We start from the raw sequence: 22160 nt of genomic DNA, 5'->3' as shown, positions 1-22160 counted from the left end.
GGGGTCTGTAGTTCAAGCCCCAAATTTCTTTAACCGTTTGGCAAGTTTCCTACATTGTTGGTTATATGTTACTTCTGATAGTTGGATTTTGTCCATAATAAAATCAGGATACAGGTTGGAGTTCTATTTACAGCCTCCTTGTGGTTCTCCTTTATCAGTTCGTGCGTCTGATCCCCCTGAACTTCTCCAGGAGGTATCTGAACTGCTCCATAAGGGAGCCATTTCTGTGGTACCAGGTGATTCCCTGCACCATGGCTTTTATTCACGCTATTTCCTAATTGACAAGAAGGGCGGTGGTAAGCGTCCTATTTTGGACCTCCAGGACCTCAATGAGTACATGTACACCCGTACCTTTAGGATGGTGTCGGTCTCAGACATTCGCCTGCTCCTCACAAAAGGGGTTTACTTTGGGGTTCTTGATCTCAAGGACGCCTACTTTCACATTGCCATACATGAAAGTTATAGGCGGTTCCTCCGTTTCACCTGTGGTCAAGTTCACTATCAGTTTAATGTCCTCCCTTTTGGTCTTTCTACAGCTCCTCGGGTTTTTTCCAAATGCATGGCAGAGGTGGTGGGTTACCTCTCCATGAAGGGCCACACTATTTTTCCCTATCTGGATGATTGGCTGTTAGTTTCTCATTCCCAGTCGGGTTTAGAGGATTCAGTTTCTGAGGTGATTGATTTGCTTTCCTTTTTAGGGTTGGTGGTGAATTATAAGAAATCCCACCTTACACCTACGCAGCGCATCAAGTTCATTGGTGCTATCTTTGACTCCCAGGTGGGCAAGCTCTTCCCCCCCCCCCTGACAGAATTTCAGCTATTAAACGCCTAGTCTCAGCTTTCGGCCATAATAGGTTCCAGAAGGCTGTGACCATTCAGAAATTACTAGGTCTGATGGCTTCTACGACAGCTGTAGTTCCTTTGGCCAGGCTACACATGAGACCTCTACAGAATTGGTTCCTACGCCACTTTAAAATCAATGTGGATCCTCAATGGAAAAAGCTTTCCATTCCCAGATATGTACTCCGTTCCCTGAGATGGTGGTCGGTTGCAGACAACCTTTTATCAGGCATGCCTTTTGGCTCCCCTTCTTTTGATGTCCAATTATTTACGGATGCATCTTTGAGCGGTTGGGGAGCCCACTACGAAGGGTTGACCGCCCAAGGCAGATGGCCCCATTCACAGTCCAATCTGCATATCAACTTATTGGAGCTGCGTGCGATAAGGTACGCACTTATTTCTTTTGCAGGTATCGTGGCAGGGAAGACCGTGCTGGTGGCTACGGACAACAAGGTAGCCATGTACTACCTGAACAAACAGGGCGGCACGGGCTCCTTAGCACTCTGCACGGAGGCAATCGCACTGTGGAATTGGGCAGTAGCCCACGACGTGTCTCTTTCTGCCATCTACGTAGCGGGCGCAGACAACATCACCGCAGATGCACTCAGCAGGGACACATCAGACCTCCACGAGTGGTCTTTGCATCCCCGTTACATACAACCCATATTCAACAAGTGGGGCATACCAACCCTAGACCTTTTTGCCACGGGCATCAACTCCCAATGCCCTCAATACTGCTCACGCGCGTCCCTGGACCCTCGGTCTCTAGGGGACGCCTTCCAGATGAGGTGGCACGGCAGTCTAATGTATGCCTTCCCTCCAATTCCTCTGCTCAACAGGGTGGTGAGCAAGATTGTGTCAGACAGGGCCTCCATCATTCTAATAGCCCCGTACTGGCCAAAGAGACCCTGGTTCCCAATTCTGTGGAACCTAGCCAGGGGCAGACTTATTCCCCTCCCATCTGTCCCGGACCTGATTTCCATAGATCAGGTGAGACACCACGATGTTCCCTCCCTACACCTAACAGCTTGGCTGATTCTGTAGTTTCATCTTTCTCACAGGGAGTGGCGGAGATTCTTTTATCTTCCCGCAAGGTCTCTACCAGAAAGGCCTACAGGCTTAAATGGAGCAGATTTGTTAAGTGGGCGTTGGCAGCTAAGTTAGATCCCTTCGTTTGCCCCTTGCCCAGAATTCTCGACTATTTGCTCTCTCTAAAAGAGAGTGGTTTGGCCAATTCATCAGTTAAGTTACATCTGGCAGCCCTCTCCGCCTTCCACGAAGGCCTAGAGGGCAATTCACTGTTTTCACACCCTTTATGTAAGCGGTTTTTGAAGGGTTTAAATAATGTGTTCCCTCCTGTTAAGCAGGTGATTCCTCAGTGGAGCCTGTCTTTAGTTCTTTCCCAGTTAACTAAAGACCCTTTTGAACCCCTGCCTTCGTGTGGCTTGGATTATCTATCATACAAGGTAGCTTTCCTAGTAGCCATCACCTCAGCTAGGAGGGTTGGCGACATTCGGGCTCTCCGTCATGACCCCCCATTTTGTCAAATCCATGCTGATCGAGTGGTGCTTCGCACTGCTTTGGATCACCTCCCCAAGGTGGTTTCCACTTTTCACACCTCCCAAGAGGTCACCTTACCTGAGTTTTTCCCTCACACTTCATCTGTCGGGGAGGAGACTCTTCACACTCTGGATGTTAGGAGGGCTTTGTTGGTTTATTTAAACCGTACACAACATTTCAGGGTTCATTCCAATCTGTTCATTTGTTTTTCTGGACCAAATAAGGGCAAAGCAGCCTCTTCTCAATCTATCTCAAGGTGGGTGACACAGGCCATCAGGCGAGCTTATGACCTTGCCTCTGAAGTATGCCCTCTACAGGTGACGGCCCACTCTACCAGGGCCCAGGCTTCCTCGGCAGCTTTTTCTTCCTCAGTGGATTTGAGGGATATATGCAGGGCTGCCACTTGGTCATCGGTGTCGACATTCATTAGGCATTATGCAATGGATGTGGACGCTTCTGCGGAAGCAGCAGTGGGTAAGGCTGTTCTCATGTCTGCTCTTAAATAAAGTTTGAGCTTTGCAGCCTCACTCCCGCCTCCTGGTGTTTATTTGCTTGCTATTCTCCCATGTGGGACTGCACAGAGGCCACGACAATGTAAAACACAGTTGCACTTACCTGTAACTGTTGTTCATTGAGTGGTCCTCTGTGCAGGCACACATCCCTCCCTCCTTCCCCTCTGTGGCCTGCTGCAGCTCTCTGTGGTGGTCCCACGGCGGCGAAGTGAGAACTGAGGGATGGCCGCTCCCTCCCCCCCTGTCATGTCACCAATTGGCGGGAAGAGCCGTTGACAGAGGGGAGGGGGAGCGTCCCTATCTCTAGGCAGAGAAGCTTGGTAATCAAAATTTCCCGCGGCTGGCCTGCGCATGCGCAGATCCCATGTGTGCCTGCACAGAGGACCACTCAATGAACAACAGTTACAGGTAAGTGCAACTGTGTTTTTCCCCTGCTGCTCCGCGCGCCGCCTCCTCTCCCCTCCCAGTTGGCAAACCATTACCCCTTCCCCAGCAGCTGTTACGCTGGCCGGCTCCAACGCTGCTTTCTCCCATTCCCGCCACTAGGGTGGGAAAGCCAAGCCGGGCAGGGAGCCTTACAGGTGGGAGGGGGCGGGAGGGCGCGGCCGGCTCTGCCACGTTCGCCCTGATGCTGCCCCAGACTCACCTCGGGAAACGGCGCCGCTCCTTCTGCTTCCCCCCTCCTCTGCTCCTCCATCTTGGGCCTTTTATGCTGGGGAGGTTGCGCCTGGGATTAGCCGCTCTCTGGATGCACGTTTCCCCCATCCGGATTCTCAAAACTCAACAATCAGCCCCCGTGCAGAGTTTTGAGAATTCAGATAGGGGAAACGTGCATCTAGAGAGCGGCTAATCCAAAAGGCAAAACTTCCCAGGCATAAGTGGCCTCGCATTATGTATTCCCAGCGATATATTAAGTCTTGTAAGTAAGACTCTTCCAGCTCCTCTGTAAGCGGTACTTAATTCTCTGATCAAAATTGTGACTCAGTTCTGGTGTGCTATGTATCAATCATATCCAAATGTCACCATGCTCGCCTTTCGAGTTTTAATTCCATTTGCCTCTACATATCTCTGCGAGAGTGGATTTTCAATGCTTCTTCATATCAAAACAAAGGCAAGAAACAGACTAAATGTTGAGGATGACATGAAGTTGGCTTTAACAAACACTCAGCCACGAATTTTGAAGCTGGTTACCCAGATGCAAGCACAACCATCGCATTAAATATTAATTAATTATTTAATGAAATTAGTTAATTAAATATTACATTGGAATTATATTCTGAAAAATCTATTTTTAATGTGTTTTCTTTATCCTATTGAAAATGTCATTTTATGGCTTTATGCAAATGTGGCAGGGGTCGCAGGTTACTTGGCAATTGTAAAAGGGGGTCGCGACTCGAAAAAGGTTGGGAACCACTCTAAAACATTCTCCTTCTCTGTGAGTTTTGGGTGGTGTACACAGTTTTTCCTTCCCCATTTTACCTTCACAGTAACATGGCAGCATGTAGATTTAAACCTGGTGCTTCCAGGTTCTAGTAGAACATTCTAACTACAGTGGCTCTCATTGTATATAAGCGCCTTGACTTTTATATTGCTTTCTGTGAACCTGTTTCTATAACCTCTTTCCAATTGTTGTTGGTTAACTTAGGTCACGCGCTCATCTTGCACTCAGGTTATCGCTTTTATTGTAAACTATACTACACTTGAGGGAAGGCAGCATGGTATAGCCTGATCTCGTCAGATCTAAGAAGCTAAGCAGGGTCAGCCCTGGTTAGTATTTGGATGGGAGACCACCAAGGAATACCAGCGTTGCTATGCAGAGGAAAGTACTGGCAAACCACTTCTGTTAGTTTCTTGCCTTGAAAACCCAATAAGGGGTCACCATAAGTCATCTGTGACTTGACGGCACTTCACACACACACTGTGCTCAGCACCATTGTCTTGTATCAGAGAGAAACTAAGCCTTTTTATGGAGCTTCTTAATTTTACTTACTAGAAGGCCATCAGGTTTCTTGTTAACTGTATAGGATGTTTCTGTCATTTATGAAATGTTCTACTAGCAGCAGTTAGCAAAAGCCTATCTTGATTCTTTGCATTTTGTACTCATGGTATTATTTTTACCTCTTTTTTGCCTGGCTGGGGTACCTCTGTGTGGAAGAAAAAAAGGGTGATAAATTGTTGCAATTAATAAAGTGGCTGGCAGTATGTTATAATGAAGAACAACTGAAGTTTAAACCTAATTCCTTCCCCCCCCCACCAATTCAGTGTTGCCACCTCCAAGTTGGGAAATTCCTGAAAATTTGAAGTTGGAGCCTGGTAAGAGTGGGGTTTGGGGAGGGCAGGGATCTCAGCGGGGTAGAGTGCCATAGAGTTCACTCTCCGAAGAACCCATTTCTCCAGGAGAACTGTAGTCTGGAGATCAATTATAATTCTCAGAGATCTCCAGGCCCCACTTCCTTAAATGAGAGATGTTCTTTAAAAAGATGTGGGTGGTGAATATGGGAAGAGTTGTTTGGCCTGTGCTTGAGAGTGGCTGTTACGAGAAGTTTCAGTAATTGAAACTATCAAGGAAACAAACCTTAGTTTAGGCCATGCCGTAATTTATGTGGCTATTTTGCCAAATCAGAAAAAATATATAGATTTCCTCTTTCAAGAATATATAAGAATGTTTAATGACTTCTGCTGGATCAGACCAGCATCATGTTTGCCCAAAAAATCCTCTGGGAAGCCCTCAAACAGAACATGAAGGCAGAAGTTTTCACCCTCTCAGCAAGTTTTATGAGAGGTGTGGGTTTCATTTGATTATTGATATACTTATCTTCTATGAATCCGTCTAGCCCCTTTTCAGCCATCTAAGCTAGTAGCCATAACTACATCTTATGATAGTTAATTCCATAAGTTAATTATGTGCACTGTGAAGAATATCTTCCTGTTGTCTATCCTGAATCTATAGCCCATTAGTTTCCCCAGAGTTCTTCTATTAAATAAAGAGAAGAAAAAGTCCTACCAGTTCATTTTCCCTATACCATACATAATTTTATAAACCTGTCATGGCACTGTTTTATAATTTGCTCGTACAGACAACACTGTTGTTTGCTACAATGTCTTGATTCTGTGTAATACAGACTCCTAGATGTCCTTAAAGTGTTTATCATAAATTTGAAGAGTTTCTATCTTTTACTGGCAGGTGCACACTGAATAGTTTTGACTTGATATCTGTACATTTCGTTGAATGTTGCCAGTTCCTTTTGCATTTTCAAATATGCTGACAATTTTAGTTGACTGGTTTGCAGTCTAGGGTGAATCCAGACCAGCCATTGGTTGCACAATCTGCATCTGCTGATTGTTTGTTTGAGCCGTATCGTTCGGTGCATTTTTCACCTATCACTGTTTACACTTCATTTCCTGGCTTTTTTTTTTTTTTTGTACAAAGTCTTGCTGTCACTAAAGTAGTAAAAGTTTTCCCAAGACTGGTTTGGACTGAAGTTTTCATATTCCCACCCCACTGTCATCTACATTATCAGAGCCTTACAGAAGAGGATCCCCCCCCCCTGAATTACTACAACTGAACATTTTCAACCAAGAAATATTGTAGATTAATTTGCTTACATAAGCATCCTCCCATATTAAAAAGGTAAAGGTCCCCTGTACAAGCACCAGGTCATTCCTGACCCATGGGGTGATGTCACATCCCGACGTTTCCTAGGCAGACTTTTGTTTTGTGGGGTGGTTTGCCATTGCCTTCCCCAGTCATCTTCCCTTTACCCCCAGCAAGCTGGGTACTCATTTGACCGACCTCGGAAGGATGGAAGGCTGAGTCAACCTTGAGCCGGCTACCTGAAACCGACTTCCTTTGGGATCGAACTCAGGTTGTGAGCAGAGCTTGGACTGCAGTACTGCAGCTTACCACTCTGTGCCACTACTCCCACCAAAAAAACAACAACCCTGAATTCCATCTTCTTGTTTTGAAGTAAATTTATTGTGACGGATATGTGTGAAATTGCACAGATTCCGAAATAAGGAAAATAACTCCAGAATGTATTCAAGGAAAAGGAAGCACACATATTGGAAATCTGTGGCGTTAAATAGTTGTGGGATAGTGATGAAAGATATCTGGCGAGACTGAAGGTGTAAACAATGCTATTGTTTCTTCTTATGTTCTACATTACTTTTCTAACTCCTTTTATATCATTTTGTTCTGCCTGGCATCCCCCGCCCCCAATGGTGGACTCACATGAAGCACTGGCCTCATTTTCTTCTGCTGAATAGACCTGAGTAGAGTTCTGAGTAGACCTACTTAGGATTGCTCTCTAGATATAACCTCTGTCAGGTAGGGCTGCCCGGCAGCCGCTGGCAGGTTTGTGAGAGGCATCATCCGAGGAGAAAAATTAAAAAGAAAAATAAGGCATTGCCTATTTACAGGAAGTTCTTACCATAGAATTCCTGTTGATTCCTAGAGCTACTCAGAAGTGACCAAAATAGTTGAGTTTATGGTCTGATGGAGTTTTGTAGTAAGTTTCTTAATTTTTTGTGCAGAAAACCTGTTAGTTGTTGGGAGATATTTGAGATTTAATATGCAGTACTATGCATGCTTATTTGGATTCTAGTCCCATTTAAATGGATAGGATTTACTTCTGAGTAAGCTAGGATAAGTCTTTAAGCCTGTGGTCCTTTTCACACTTCACTGACAGTCAGTTTTGTTGACGCCAATGAAATGAGGACACCATGGCCATTTGAAAGTGATTTTAAAATGCCAGTTAGGATCTGTTCCACCACAGAGTTGTTATCCCCACCCCCACCACACCTTGTCAAGTGCTGAAACAACCTTGGGTCTAAGGCCATTTATTCAGGGGAGGTTTTGCCTTGGATTTGCCACTCTCTAGACGGACATTTTCCCCATCCAGATTCTCAGAACTTAACAATAAGCCCCCATGCAGAGTTTTGAGAATTTAGATTGGGAAAATGTGCATCTAGAGAGTGGCTAATCCAATGCAAAACCTCCAATGAACAAATGGCCTCTGTGTGTGTGCCTGTTTCCGCACTTTAAAAGGTTTGTGTGGAGAGCAAAGAGCACCCTCTATCCACCGTGCTGCGGGCCCAATCAGCATTTTAAAATCACTTTCAAGTGGCCACGGCGTCCTTGTGGCAGCCACAACAAGGATGTTTGTTGTCATGTCTAGCTTGGCCCTTAGTTCAGCTGACTGGGAGGACTGTCCATTTCTACTCTGGCTAAACACTACAGATGTGTGTGTGTGTGTAGTATTTGTGAAGCACTAAATAGGAGAAAAAAACAAACATGACTCTCCTATGCAGGGCCTTCTGTTTGCCCTTTCATTGAATAGAAGGAGATCCATGTGCTGCTGGTAGGGTTGCCAAGTCCTTCTTTGCCATCGGCAGGAGGTTTTTGGGGTGGAGCCTGAGGAGGGCGGGGTTTGGGGAGGGGAGGGACTTCAATGCTACAGAGTCCAATTGCTAAAGTGGCCATTTTCTCTAGGTGAACTGATTTCTATTGGCTGGAGATCAGTGGTAATAGTAGGAGATCTCCAGCTACTACCTAGAGGTTGGCAACCCTAGCTGCTGGAGATACATAACCAGAGACTAGAGCACAGGGCCTTGCTCCATTTTTTCTCTCACAGGGCGAAAACGCATGGTCACTTTAGCCTCCTTTATTCCCTGTTTCAGCCAGGATCCAGCCAGGATCGAGCGTACGTTCGGCGAAACACATGCATTCGATCCTGGCTGAAAAGAAATAAAGGAGGCTAAAGCGACCATGCATTTTCGCCCGCAGACAACTTTGTAGTCATCTCAGGCATGAGAAAATATATGGGGTTTTTTAAATAATCTTTCCCCAGCATTTTTGTGGTAGTCATCGGGAAGGGAAAAATCATAATATGCAGATGGGATCTTGAATATAGCACTCTAGGCAAATTTGGTGGCAGCAGTGTACTTGGTGGTAGCTGTGTGCTTGGTGGTCACGCAAGGACATCTGGAATTCCTCAAAAAATGGAGACATTATCTGTCTTGTTTATTACTTTTAGCATGCTTGTTATTTATTCTTACTATGGGCTATGCTAGATTAGTCAATTTAGAATTTTCAGTAATGTAATTTTCGTAACAGTTGAGAAAAAATATAGAATAACCAGTACGGACAGAACATTTTAGTTACAATACTCATTATTTATACAGCGGTTATCATACTGTAATGCAAAGTTATTTAAATGAAAATGTTGTGAGAAAACTTGTTGAGTCATTTTCTGCTTCTGTTGTCTTTTAGACAAACGGGTTGACAACTGGCCCTTGATGCACTCTCCATTTCCAACACTGACAATAAGCACGATTTACCTCCTCATTGTTTGGCTGGGCCCCAAATGGATGAAGACAAGGGAGCCTTTCCAGTTGCGGTCACTGTTGATTATTTACAACTTTGGAATGGTTCTACTCAACTTCTACATTTTCAAAGAGGTACCATTGCTTGTGTTCTATATAGATTAAGTGACTACTTATGGTTCAAAATTTTAGTTACATCATTTATTTAATCTTATGATTCTCTTATGTATTCTGACAAGTAAAGGCATCTTTATATACCTGAGCTGATTTATGATTGAAAGTAGTATATTGTACTTACGTTACACATTTGTTCTTATTAGTGCTAAATGTCTTCGTTGAGAAAAAGGAAAAAGTTATGTTAATATATTTACTCTGGTGTGCTTTTAAGGCTTTTAAATTAAAACCGAAATTATTTTAAAATAATGCTAGACTAATTCATAGTGGAATTTAGCTCCTTGTATTTTAGGTTTAGTTTTCATTGAATCTAAAGAAATTTGTGGCAAACTGTTCTGTTCTTATCTATGAACTGATCCATATTATTTTGCTTATAATTTGTGATGTAAATTTCCATATAAGGTATAGAATGTTTGCACCTCACACTGAGTGCACAACTATTACCCAGAAGCCCTTTTTCTGAACACCAGCAACCAATCAGACAGTGTCCTGAGTCAGCCAACCAACCAAAAGCTGTATGGCTGTCTCAGCACTTCCAACTACTGAGCCCCAGGCAAAACAAGAGTAAGGATTACTGTAAATTAGCATACCTATTCAAAGTATTTTAAACAAGTCAGGCTTAATCCTGGTTCCCACCGCACACATTCAAGAATGAAATACTTAGATCATTAAGATTATTTGTCATTATAGAACAGTAAACTGGAATGCTGAAGCTAAACTCTTGTGGTTCTTTTAATGTTATAATTGCTTTTTGAATCATTTTTTTCAAATCAAGGTTGGTGAAAATTTGTTTTCTAAGAAGTTTATGTTTACAAACAGTGATTTATCATAGACAATAATTTTTCCAATGACTTTTGGTGAATGGCTATTGTGTACAATAGATTGGATCCTACAGTGGTCTTCTGCTGAAACCACGTTTTCCTCAGGAGCAAGGGTTTTTCCACTAATGCAAGAAGTATCAGAAGAATCTCTTGGGTTAGGTTTTCCTTGCACTTGAGAAAGGGGGAGATAGAAGAAGGCGGAGGGCTATTCTATGGGAAGACCTAGCCTCCAGAGTTCTAGTTTCCCATAGAAAATAATGACCATTTAAAATTTAAAGGGATCAGAGATACCCACTAATAGCTGAGTAGTCTAAAAGCTGATAGTTGGATAGACCTGGTCATTATTTCAAGGCGGTAGACTTGGTCTCCAGAGGCCACATTGTAGGCCTTTCTCTGAAACCACCAGCAGGGTGGATGCTAGCCAGGTAACTCTGGGGCCAGTTCAGTCCTTCCTTTCCCTTTAAACTTAAAGGGATGTGGATGTTAGACCCTCCAGAGGCCAGGTGTTCCCATAGAATATAAAATATTAAAATTTAAAAGGGACCAGAGACATTAACAGCTGTTTCCAGGGCCAGCTTCCTCTTGACTCCCTCCCCTCTCCTGGCCTACCCCAAACCCAAAATACTCCTAAAATTCCAGGAGGTGAATTTTCGTTACTTGCAGACTTTCAGGAGAGTTCTGCATCATTTTGGATAACCTGAGCCAACCCAAAACAGCGAATTTCAGGTACATTTTCAGTTTGGGGATGTTTGAATGCACACCGGTAGCTGAATAGGGTGGCCCTATGTAAATCACATTGCAATTGTGTGTCCTTGAGCTACTATTGTGTGGATCAGTGCAGCCAGATTCATGGGTCCAAGGAAGGGACCAGTTAAATGTATCTTATAAAGGGCACGTCTTGCTACCTCCTCAACCTCTTTTTCTAGTAAAAAAATGTGGATCTAAATCACCCTTCCTCCCAGGCTCTTGACTGAATCCAACAGGGACAAACCGTGTTTGTAATTTGAAAATGTTCTGGTGCATTTTAAAGACATGTCTTAGCTATTGTATAAATAATGATTTAAGATGTGGAGACTGATGCATCTTGAAGGCCAAATGCTCAGTTCAGTGAGGAGGGAGCCCACAGACTCATGTTCCCTGCAGTGCTCAGTAGGGTGTCTGCACTTCCAGAAGCTTCCATCTGAACTTAGCTTCTTTTGTTAATGATCATCTGTTGTATGAGGAACAATCTGGATGACGTACTTACTCTTAAGCTGGTTTCTCAGTCTTGGAGACTTATTTGATTGTATGATGTTTCTTTTTTTTTTAATATAGATATAGTAGCTGTACAAATTGTACGTAATAGTGAAGTGATGTAATGATCTTCAATAGTGAATATAATTTTAAGCACTACATATCTGCAGCAGAAAGGCCTAATTGTATTGTCCAGTTTACTTAAGAGTCCACTCTGTATGGGAAAACTCTTAATTTTATATGTGGTCATATGCATGTGAAAGGCCCAGAAAACTGGAAACAGAACTGTTAAACAGTTAAGTCAGTAATGGGCAGTATAAGTCTTTCTTGGATTTGCATAACTGCAGCTGACTGTATCTTAGGTTTAGATCTGAACGCTAGGAAGCGATAGATGTACGATTGCTAACAGGCCTGAAGAAAAATGTCCTGTCCCTTTAACAGAGGTTTAATGGGATGGTATTTATCAGTGATGTTATTTACCTCCATTCCAAGAAAAGCTTCCGCTGCCCATTTCTACACATTAAGCCTCTGTTAAAGGGACAGGATATTTTTCTCCAGACCAGTGGCAACACTAGATAGATGTGTTGTTAAATTAGTATATTTGAGTTGCAGGCAAAGGTCCGACACAATTATCATGCATAATTTTTATGAAGAGAGTAACATAGGGAGTACCTTCAGAAAGGACTCTGCTAAGAGAGCCAGCATGGTGTAGTGATTAAGAGCAGTGGTTTAGAGCAGTGGACTCTGATCTGCTGAACTGGATTTGTCTCCCCACTCCTACACATGAAGCCAGCTGGGTGACCTTGGGCTAGTCACACTCTCTCAGCTCCAACTACCTCACAGGGTGTCTGTTGTGGGGAGGGGGAGGGAAGGGGATTGTCAGCCTGTTTGATTCTTCCTTAAGTGGTACAGAAAGTCGGCACATAAAAACTAACTCTTCTTCCTCTTCCTCTACACACACTCCTACATTTCCATATCATTTTTCAGGTTCGGTCTGAGAAATGCCATTTGTCAGGCATCATCTAACTAGGTAGATCCAAGATCATACTGTACCTTAGCTTGCAGCATCCAGTAGACCGTCTTGATCAAGATGCTGTATACAACTCTATTCCTGCTACAGCTAAGAATAACCTGAGTGCCAGGAGCATGGGGATGAAGTAGGCTTCTGGCAACTCTAAATTAATTAATTAAATTTAGACACGTGAGGACCACCATTTGAGGTGACTGGCCTGCTTATGTATTACCACATTTGGTATAACAGGAGGAGTATGACTGGGAGAGAGTGAAACTGCAGCCCTATTTGAAGACATAAAAGGTAAAGGTCCCCTGTGCAAGCACCGGGTCATTCCTGACCCCTGGGGTGACATCACATCCTGACGTTTACTAGGCTATTGGTAACTGGCCTCAGCAACAAATAATATATTTGTTCATGGGGTGGTTTGCCAGTGCCTTCCCCAGTCATCTACCCTTTACCCACAGCAAGCTGGGTCCTCATTTTACCGACCTCGGAAGGATGGAAGGCATACTCTTCTGCAAATGCAACATTTTAGTAAATACTGTTTTACATGCCATTGCTTTCAGGAATAATATTTGTAGTGTTTGTGGAAGATTAATTTGTGAACTTAATATTTTCAGCTATTTATGGCATCAAAAGCTCGAGGATACAGCTATATCTGCCAGACTGTGGATTACTCAGATAATGAATATGAAGTCAGGGTGAGTAGTAACTTCTGATATCTATCCATCAGTTGGTCTTTTATAAATACCCTTTGATTGAGTGAAAAATAGACTTCGCCAGTAATTTTTAAAAAAACTTTTTGCATATAAGGGGTGATCATCTTACATTCAGGCTTGAGTTCCTTTAGGGTAAATATGGTGCTTATAATTTCTATAACACTCTTTAAAGCTTTTTACATCAGGGTTGCCAGACCCCTTCAAGAGTGGAGAATTCCCCATTCCTGTTTCCTGCCCCCCAATTGGAGTGGCAGTGGGAGAAATTTTTTAAAAGGCCCTTGGACCTCTCTAGGAATTGCTGGATTTCTAGAGAAGTGACATCATCACTGACTGCTCCCTCCATGTCCTCCCACCCCCTGGTCTCCCACTGCCTGGTAATTCTACATACATTTTCTTGTAACCCTTTCAACAACTGTACAAAGCAGATAATTATTATTGTATCCACCTTGCAAATGGAGCTTTGAAGCTTGTCTAAGGTCACACAGTGAATGCTTATCAGACACAAGATTCTAACAGAGACTTGGTAATTTGTAACTCAGTCTCCTAGTTATTATGTTATAACATTTCCCATTACACCAGTAGCATTCTTTAAATGTACCTCATTAAATACAAAAGTATATACGCCACAGTTCTCAAACTACCTAGAGATTGACTTACAAATTACTGAGACCCTGTTAGAATCTTGGTCTGATAAGCATTCACTGTCTGAAATATATTATTTGTTACTGAGGCCAGTTAACAATAGCCAGTGGTCCTATAAACCCCCAGAGCAATCATGTGGGATTTATGGCTTAATCTAAACCAGCCCTGAATTCTATTTATTCAACAGAGGTTCTGTACAAAGCCTTGATCTGGAGATGTTACTGTACCTAGGTGTGAAATGTTGTTGTGCATATAAACCTTTATCTAAGTCAACTTGGGTGGAAGAGCTTCCTATTGTGTTTTTATTATAGAAACAACCTAAGATCAGTCAGTCTTTATTACAGCCCATAGGCCATTCAGAATCAGATAAAAATACTAATATAAAATTAATTATCTACATAAACTCTCATCATACTCAGATTAGAATCTGAGTAAATTATTCACTGGACATTATCTTAGCCCATATTTTCATTGTAGAATACAGAAAATTAGCCACAGATACAGTAGTTCTTTGGTCAGTCCCTGCCAATATGTTTTTGAGAGTCTTCTGCTCGGACAATAGTTCCTTATCAGCTAACAAGGGTTCCAATAAATCCAAGCATGCCTGTACATATAATCTACAGTGGAAAAATATGTGAACCAATTGGTTAACAGAGAAAGGACAAAATCTAAAATTAGATGGAATATTTGTATATCTTCCTGAAAGGAGTACACATGTTAGCATGTTAAATCTAGCCAGCATAAGTACATGGCAATATCTTGGAATTGTTAATATAGATAGGTAATGTTAGGGTTGCCAGGTCCCTCTTCTCCTCCTGCGGGAGGATTTTGCGTTTAAGAACCGGAAGTGCCGTCTCGCAAAGGGCCTTTACCTCTTCGTTTGAGTGGTAAAGCGGCCCTTTACCACTCAAACTAAGAGGTAAAGGCCCCTTGCGAGGCGGCACTTTCGGTTCTAAACTGGAAGGCCGCGCGCGGTATGCACATGCGTGGGCACGTTTGCCCGCCAACCTTCAGGTGGTCGGCGGGCAGAGGGGGCAATTGCCGGGGGTTTGCCCGTCATCAGCGGGCACCTGGCAACCCTCGGTAATGTGCATATTGATGTGGGATTATTGGAGCTCAACAGTAGTGCAGAGCACACACCGCGCGCTTTAGCCAGTGTGTCTTGGAAATCAGTGTCCTTTATATGGTCATTTGTTGCTAAACTAGCTTTTCTTAACCCCGTGGATTTTAAAAAGGGAGAAGAAGACCAAAAGGGGTCAATTTCTCATCTATTGGGTCAAGCCAAACTGGAGTATAAAGATCAGTCATTAGGCTGCGAAGAAAATTGTTCTGATCACTGATGAACAAAAGTTGGATTCTAAATTTAAAATCTGCTAGCCAGGCCAAATTTATAAGTGATTTAAGACTAGTTTCTAATCTAACAGCCAATTCCTGATCTCCGAGGAAAGTTCTCAGGAGGACAAAAAGGGGCTGCTCAGCATTGGGGCCACTGGCGCCCAGGCTACTTACGCCGCAGTGAGTGGTTCCAATGCCGGCTGGGAGGCCCAGATGCTGATCTCCTGACCAGGGACACTGAGTGGGCCTTTCGCTGGTGTCCCACCGGTGCAAAGCCCTTCTCCGGTGTCCCGGGGGGCATTCCCAGGGCATGCCAGGGGGGGAGCTGGCAATAGGCAGCTCTCCATCCCCTTTCGACCCAGCACGCTGGCAGGGAGAATGGCGTTGCTGAGACTGCTTTTTTGCAGGCGCCTCATAGCTGTTCTCAATGAGGCAAAAAGCCTCATTAAAAAAATTTAAAAGCCTTTTAAAGGTGCCTGGGGAACATTTTAGGAGACACCGCAGCAGCACCTCAGCCACGCCATTCCCAGCCACCGAAAGCTCAGGAATGGGCTGTAAGGGCCATAGAAAGTGTGCACCTAGGCACCTCAAGAATTGCTCTCAGGAATTTGAATTGAATGAATTTGATAGAAGGAGTACCCACTTGTACTGAAATTGGAGCTGTATATAGAAGCTGATTAGTAATCTTAATAGTAAATAATTAGAGTGCCGCTGGAATATACTGTGCTGTCATCATGAAAAAGAATTTTATGATTGTTCCATCCTTCTTTTTGGTCTTAACTAGGATAATTTCATAATGCAACTTCCAACATAATTTGTCATCAAAAATAACCCCCAGTTATTTGTATGACCACACTTGGTCAATTTTATATTGTTCTATCACCCAACTATTTGGTGGGCGTGAGACAGATCCAAAGGAAATTATTTTGGTTCTATCGATATTTGTAGACATTTCATTTTCAGAACAATATCTAAATAATGCTTGCAACACTCTCTTTAATCCCACCTTTGTTAATCAAATAATTATCACATAATTTACCATTTAAGATTAGATGTTGCTAGCGCAGTCAACTTTCACCACACCAGTGCAACTTATCTTTTTTTGTTTGTTCATTTGCTATTTATGTTGGTGTGATGGAAATTCCTCAGGTCTATTTGACTTTCATGCATTTATTAAGGGTAGAACTACATTTGTTTTGGCTCTGTTCAGTTATACATGTGAGTTCTGGGCCTGCTAACAAGCTTCAGAACATTATAGAGCTTTATCCAACAGTCGTTTGTGGGGTGGGTCATAGGGAATATCCCCATCCTCACAATTGTGTATCCAGTGCCACTGAATGGAGAAGGGTGTGGCACCCTTACAAAAGGGTATTAGGAGATGGCAGTGGAGCTGCCAGGACCTTGATCCCATGCAGTCGCACAGCTTCAGAATGTCTTGGTGCCAGCAAGTGATGTCATTACTTAAGCCCATGCCAAGTTCTGCTTCAGCAGTGCCCAGTAGTGGGAGATTTGATGTGACCTAACCCACAAGCCACTGCTGCTCCAAAGATTTGATGTGGAAATCCTCTCTCGAGCTTTGTCTTTCCACACATGGCCCAAGGAAGGATCAAGCTCCTTCCTATTCAATTCGCTTCTGACTGCTATGTTAGTAGCCGCTCCTTGAGTGTTCTCTTCACATCTTCCTTGTCAATAATATTTTTCCTCAACTTACATCCCTTCTTCTCTATTTCAGTTAAGAAACACCCCTAATTTTCCCCAATAGAATAAAAGTGACTTGGTGGTGGTATTTTTCAATGGGACAAGGGCAAGTTTTAAAGAGCCCCTCACCTTGTGCCATTATACCCTACAAAATGCATTTCTAGTTGCTACATCTGGAAAAGAAAAAAATGTCTTTTAAAAATTATTCTGGGATTTAATGTAAGTTGCAGAGTACATGTGTGAATCAGTCATGAGTACATCATTAATTTTAAAAGATTTCAAAAGAATATGTAGCAATAGGAAGCTATTGTATTTATGAAACAGATGTGTATCCACAATTTTTGTGCATGGTTCACAACCAGGTATGTTATGGTTTCCAGTTATGTGTGAGAACTTATGGGGGCTGAAATGTAGATAACGTGAGTTCAAAACAAATGGGCTGCAGTATTTTTTTAAAGGATGTGGGTAGTGCTGTTAGTTATCAGAACAGATGACAACCATATCAGTTCCTTCTCATTGCATTGTGTTAGACCTAGGGAGGAACCACTTGTGTTTTGCTTCAGGGTGTTTTGATGACGCTTAATTCTAATTGCTATAACATGACACTAGCGATAAAATCATGAGATTTAGCTACATGTATTCAGTTCCCTCCCTGAACCAAACTAATGATTTAGGAGCACCCTTCTCCAGTTAATTCGAGCATCTCATACAAAGCAGGGAAATTTTGCCTACACTCACAGATGCTTATCTTCAAGAAAAACAATGGGACTGTCAAGTAACTGCTGTTACTGTGCATTTTCCATTCACATAGGGTTATGCTGGTAACTATGCACCAGCAATAGCACTAGAGACAACTCATAAATAAATATGAGAAGAAGAAGAAGAGTTGGTTTTTATATGCCGACTTTCTCTACCACTTAAGGAAGACTCAAACCGGCTTACAATCACCTTCCCTTCCCCTCCCCACAACAGACACCCTGTGAGGTAGGTGGAGCTGAGAGAGCTGTAAGTAGCCCAAGGTCACCCAGCCAGTTTCACATGTAGGAGCAGGGAAACAAATCCAGTTCACCAGATTAGCCTCTGCCACTCATGTGGAGGATTGGGGAATCAAATCCAGTTCTCCAGATCAGAGTCCACATCTCCAAACCACCACTCTTAACCACTACACCACACCAGCTGTGCTTCATCAGTAGTCCACTTCCTGTTTTGGGGGGAGGGCCACAGCTTAGTAGTAGTGTCATATACAGGAGGTCCCAGGCATCCATCCCATTGAAGGATCAGGTGGTAGATGATGTGAAAGACTGCTGCCGGAGAACCGGGAGGGCAGCTGCCAGTCAGAACAGACAGCAATACACAATAGAGCAGTGGCGTGACTCAGTATGAGGCAGCTTCAGGTGTTCATACATGTAAAGACTGCTGCTTCTTTATGGACTGAGGAAAAGGCGTGTTTGCCACAATTTAATTTTTATGAGATCTTTTGGTTAAAATATTAATTGGGGGGGATGATATTCCATGGCAGTAGATAACCTGGATTAAGATTTGTCCTTCCTCTACCTCAATATCTTTAATATTATATATAGTTGATTTTTATATCAAGTATGAGCCATAAAGAAATTTCCTTTAGTTGGTAAGTTTTTTTTTTTTTACAAACTTTGAAAGAAGGAACCAAAAAGGAAAATCTACAATACAAACATTTCTTTGTAAGTCTTCAGCAGCCAGCCACATAGCTAATGGTGATATTTAGTATGTCATCATCAGTGAGTTCCATACTTCCTAGGAAGACTCATCCAAACATTTCAGTCCTGGAAGTCAATGAACACAGATAATCATTGCAGACTGTATGGTCAAAAACGCATGGTCACTTTATTCCCTGTTTCAGCCAGGAATCAGCCATGATCGAATGCACATTCGGCGAAAACACATGTGTTCGATCCTGGCTGAATCCTGGCTGAAACAGGGAATAAAGGAGGCTAAAGCGACATGCATTTTCGCCCCATATTTCCAGCAAAACAAGTGGACACCCTTTGTATACTTTCCTACAGCTCACAGTTATTCACAGATGTAGACAATGGTTTCTGCTATATTATTTGGAACCTTTTTCAGAGCTAGGGTTGGGGCAGAGCCTGAGGAAGGTGGGGTTTGGGGAGGGGAGGGACTTCAATGCCATAGAGTCCAATTGCCAAAGTGGCAATTTTCTCCAGGTGAACTGATCTCTATTGGCTGGAGATCAGTTTTAATAGCAGGAGATCTCCAGCTACTACCTGGAGGTTGGCAACCCTATTCAGAGCACTGCTAGTTGGATTTTTGTTACAACTTCTTGTGCTGAATTCTAGTGCAATAGAGACACGTAGGATGTCCTGTATCTCATTTCCTTCTAGCCTCTTCATTGTTCTGCTGGGAAGGATTGGTCTTCCATTCTGCACTGTTTCATTCTGGTCAGAGTGAAAATCCTCGGTAAAGGCAGCGTGTACAATACCCAGAGAAAAATGACTACAGTTAAATCTATAGGACATTTAAGCAGTTCCACCCTTCTAAATCAATTGAAGTCAATGGGGTTAGAAGGGTGTGACTCTTCTTAGTATTGTACTGTGAATCAGTAAAGTATGCAGCTTGATCCTGTTTGCGTTTATTCATGTCAGTCCCAGTGAGTTCAAAGAGGTTTGCTTCCAGCAAGTGTGCAGCAATGAATAGTTTTTGCTGATGTGTTCACAAGGATCTTTGGACTCCCATTTCCTGAAGCTCTCTTAATCATTCCCATCACAGATGTTCTTTCTTTGGGGATGCAGAATTGCCTACTACAAAATGCCACAAAATACACAGTGGTACCACAGCTACCACTAGACTTTTTAAAACTTAGCTTGATAGATGAGGAAAGCAGTTTTGAGGTAGCTGTACACTTCCACATGAGATACAGGTTCAGGAGATAGAAAAAAGACTGAGAGGAAGGAGACTTGAGAAAATTCCAATGCAGGGGGCCAAAGAGCCCCAGTTGGCCAGCTCTTGGTTAAGGGATGACAAGGACGTAATAGAGAATGAAACTTAGAAATTTAACTAAAATAAAATGTCCAGGAAAATTCCCACAAAGGTTCCTGTGACAGCAATTCTTATTATGAGATAATTGATAATTGTTTGTAGATGCATGTACACCCAGTAATATGAAAGCTACATTGGCTTTAAGTGTCAGGGAATATTTGGCTTTTAAACTGTTCTGTATACATTCATCTTGGGAGCCTAAGTTGTGACACCAGCATTTCTGTAAAATCAGCAGCATGCTAACTTTAATAATTATTTCAATTAATAATTTTTACACATTTTGTAAGTCTGAAGAAATATAAGTTTTATTTGATAAATCAAATGAAAGTGAGTACAACATGCTGTTTTTTTATGCTGTTCCCAAAGCTGTAGATTCCATCGGTATAGCATTTTTCAGTGCTTACTTTACTATATCTATTATTAGTGGGTTGAAGAACAGACCTTGATGTGGGAGTTAAATGCATGACTATCTAGCCTGGAGGCAAATAGTGCTGCACATTGAGCAATACATATTTTAAAACTTCTTTAGACAACCTTTGTATCTGGGAACTCCTAATTCTGAAGGAGTTTCCTTTGTCTATTCCCTTCTCTTCCCATTACACCAGATATTATACCTTTTGCACCCTTTTATATAGCCCACATTCTCTGCTTTATTTTTATAGCATTCAGATGAGTTCTAAGGCACTAAATCCATTCTTAAATGAGGCACTTGGTGGTTGACAAGTGTCATTACAGGATACAAAAAGCATATGGATACATGATGGCCTAAGAAGGGAGCCAACTTGCTATTAACAAAGACCACTCCATTGGTTGCAACCCACTGATAACATATTTGGGAACATTGATATCAATAGTGTCTTAAGAAAGATGCACAGATATATAATTTGATAAAGAATTTATTTGAACAACAGTAAAGATATTTTCCTCAAATTTACTAAATTTTCATTGTAGATTTTCAGAAATACATTGATGCTTATTTGTAGGGTTGCCAAGTGGTGGCGGGCAAAACCCCGCCAATCCACCTGGCTGCCCGCCAACCAGCCGAGGGTTGGCGGGCAACGTGTGCACGCGCATCTGCCACTGCGCCTCGTCACTTCCGGTTGTAAACCGGAAGCGCCACATCACAAGGGGCCATTTACCACTCAAACTCCCAGTTTGAGTGGTAAAAGGCACCTTGCAATGCAGCACTTCCTGGTGAAAACGCATTGCAAGGGCCCTTTTACCACTCAAATTGGGAGTTTGAGTGGTAAACGGCCCCTTGCAACGTGTTTACACCCGGAAGTGCCACATCGCAAGGGCCTTTTACCACTCAGACTCTCAGTTGTAAACCGGAAGTGTAACTCAAACTCTTTACCACTCAAACTCTCAGTTGTAAACCGGAAGTGATGCGATCGCTTCGGCATGGCCGTCTGCACGCGCAATCTTTCCCTACCTCTGCCCCCAAAACCTTTCGCCGGAGGAGAGGGGGGACCTGGCAACCCTACTTATTTGACATGCTCTTCATCTCCAAAACTTAATGTAGATATTTATTAGCAATCCCTAAGGCAGAAATTGCCAGAGAAGGCATACATTTATGAAAATAAAAAGAAATGGTGACTCTTTTTACAGCTGGAAATCTGCAACAATCCTTATGAAATACTGTTTTAAACATAGAGATGTGTGGAACTAAACAATTTCAGCTTCAAAAGGTTTTGGTGGGGCCCATGTTGGAATCTAGTCAACATGATCCAGACTCCAAATAATCTGGAATAGGCTCTATAGCCTGATCCTGGTGCAAAGGACCATAAATACGAATCTGTTTATAAACTTTTACTGTAGGACTACAACACACTGAATTACATAGGATAATTTGATATACTTGGTAAAATGGTAGGGCTGATTCCAAGTTTTGGGGGGTCCCTGGGCAGAGAGTTCCCAGGGCCACTCTTCCCTCCTGTGCCTACAACCGCCCACACACCAGCCCTGTATAATGGTGTTGAAAAAACAAATTAAACCATAAAAATGTACACATTAATTACAATCCTTTTTCTTGGACAAACAGGATTATAAACAGTTAAACAAAAGATGTAACTTTATTCTTCAGTGCATATAGTCACACAACAGTGGTTTTATAATACCATTAGGTATAAATATAAATAATTCTCAACATGGCCAAATCTGTGGATAATTAAAGTTGGAGACTAAAATCATAGAAAGACAAGACAGATCTTTCTATAAACCTGGAAAAGCCCCAGATTTGCAAAAATAAAAATCT

The 22160-nt window shown here is 42.6% G+C and overlaps 1 protein-coding gene across 1 annotated transcript in view; it reads left to right on the top strand.

The window, feature by feature from the left end:
* Positions 1-22160, top strand: part of ELOVL4 (ELOVL fatty acid elongase 4) — a 53623-nt gene that overhangs the window by 20688 nt on the left and 10775 nt on the right. The window contains exons 2-3 of the mRNA XM_056856323.1: positions 9184-9371; positions 13100-13180. Of these exons, the coding sequence (XP_056712301.1) occupies positions 9184-9371; positions 13100-13180 (269 nt within the window). The remainder of the gene's footprint in view (positions 1-9183; positions 9372-13099; positions 13181-22160) is intronic.

The sequence above is a fragment of the Euleptes europaea genome, chromosome 10, assembly GCF_029931775.1.
Source record: "Euleptes europaea isolate rEulEur1 chromosome 10, rEulEur1.hap1, whole genome shotgun sequence".
Lineage (NCBI taxonomy): Eukaryota > Metazoa > Chordata > Lepidosauria > Squamata > Sphaerodactylidae > Euleptes > Euleptes europaea.
The sequence above is the reverse complement of the archived record's forward strand: the minus strand, read 5'-3'. Positions and strand labels throughout refer to the sequence as shown.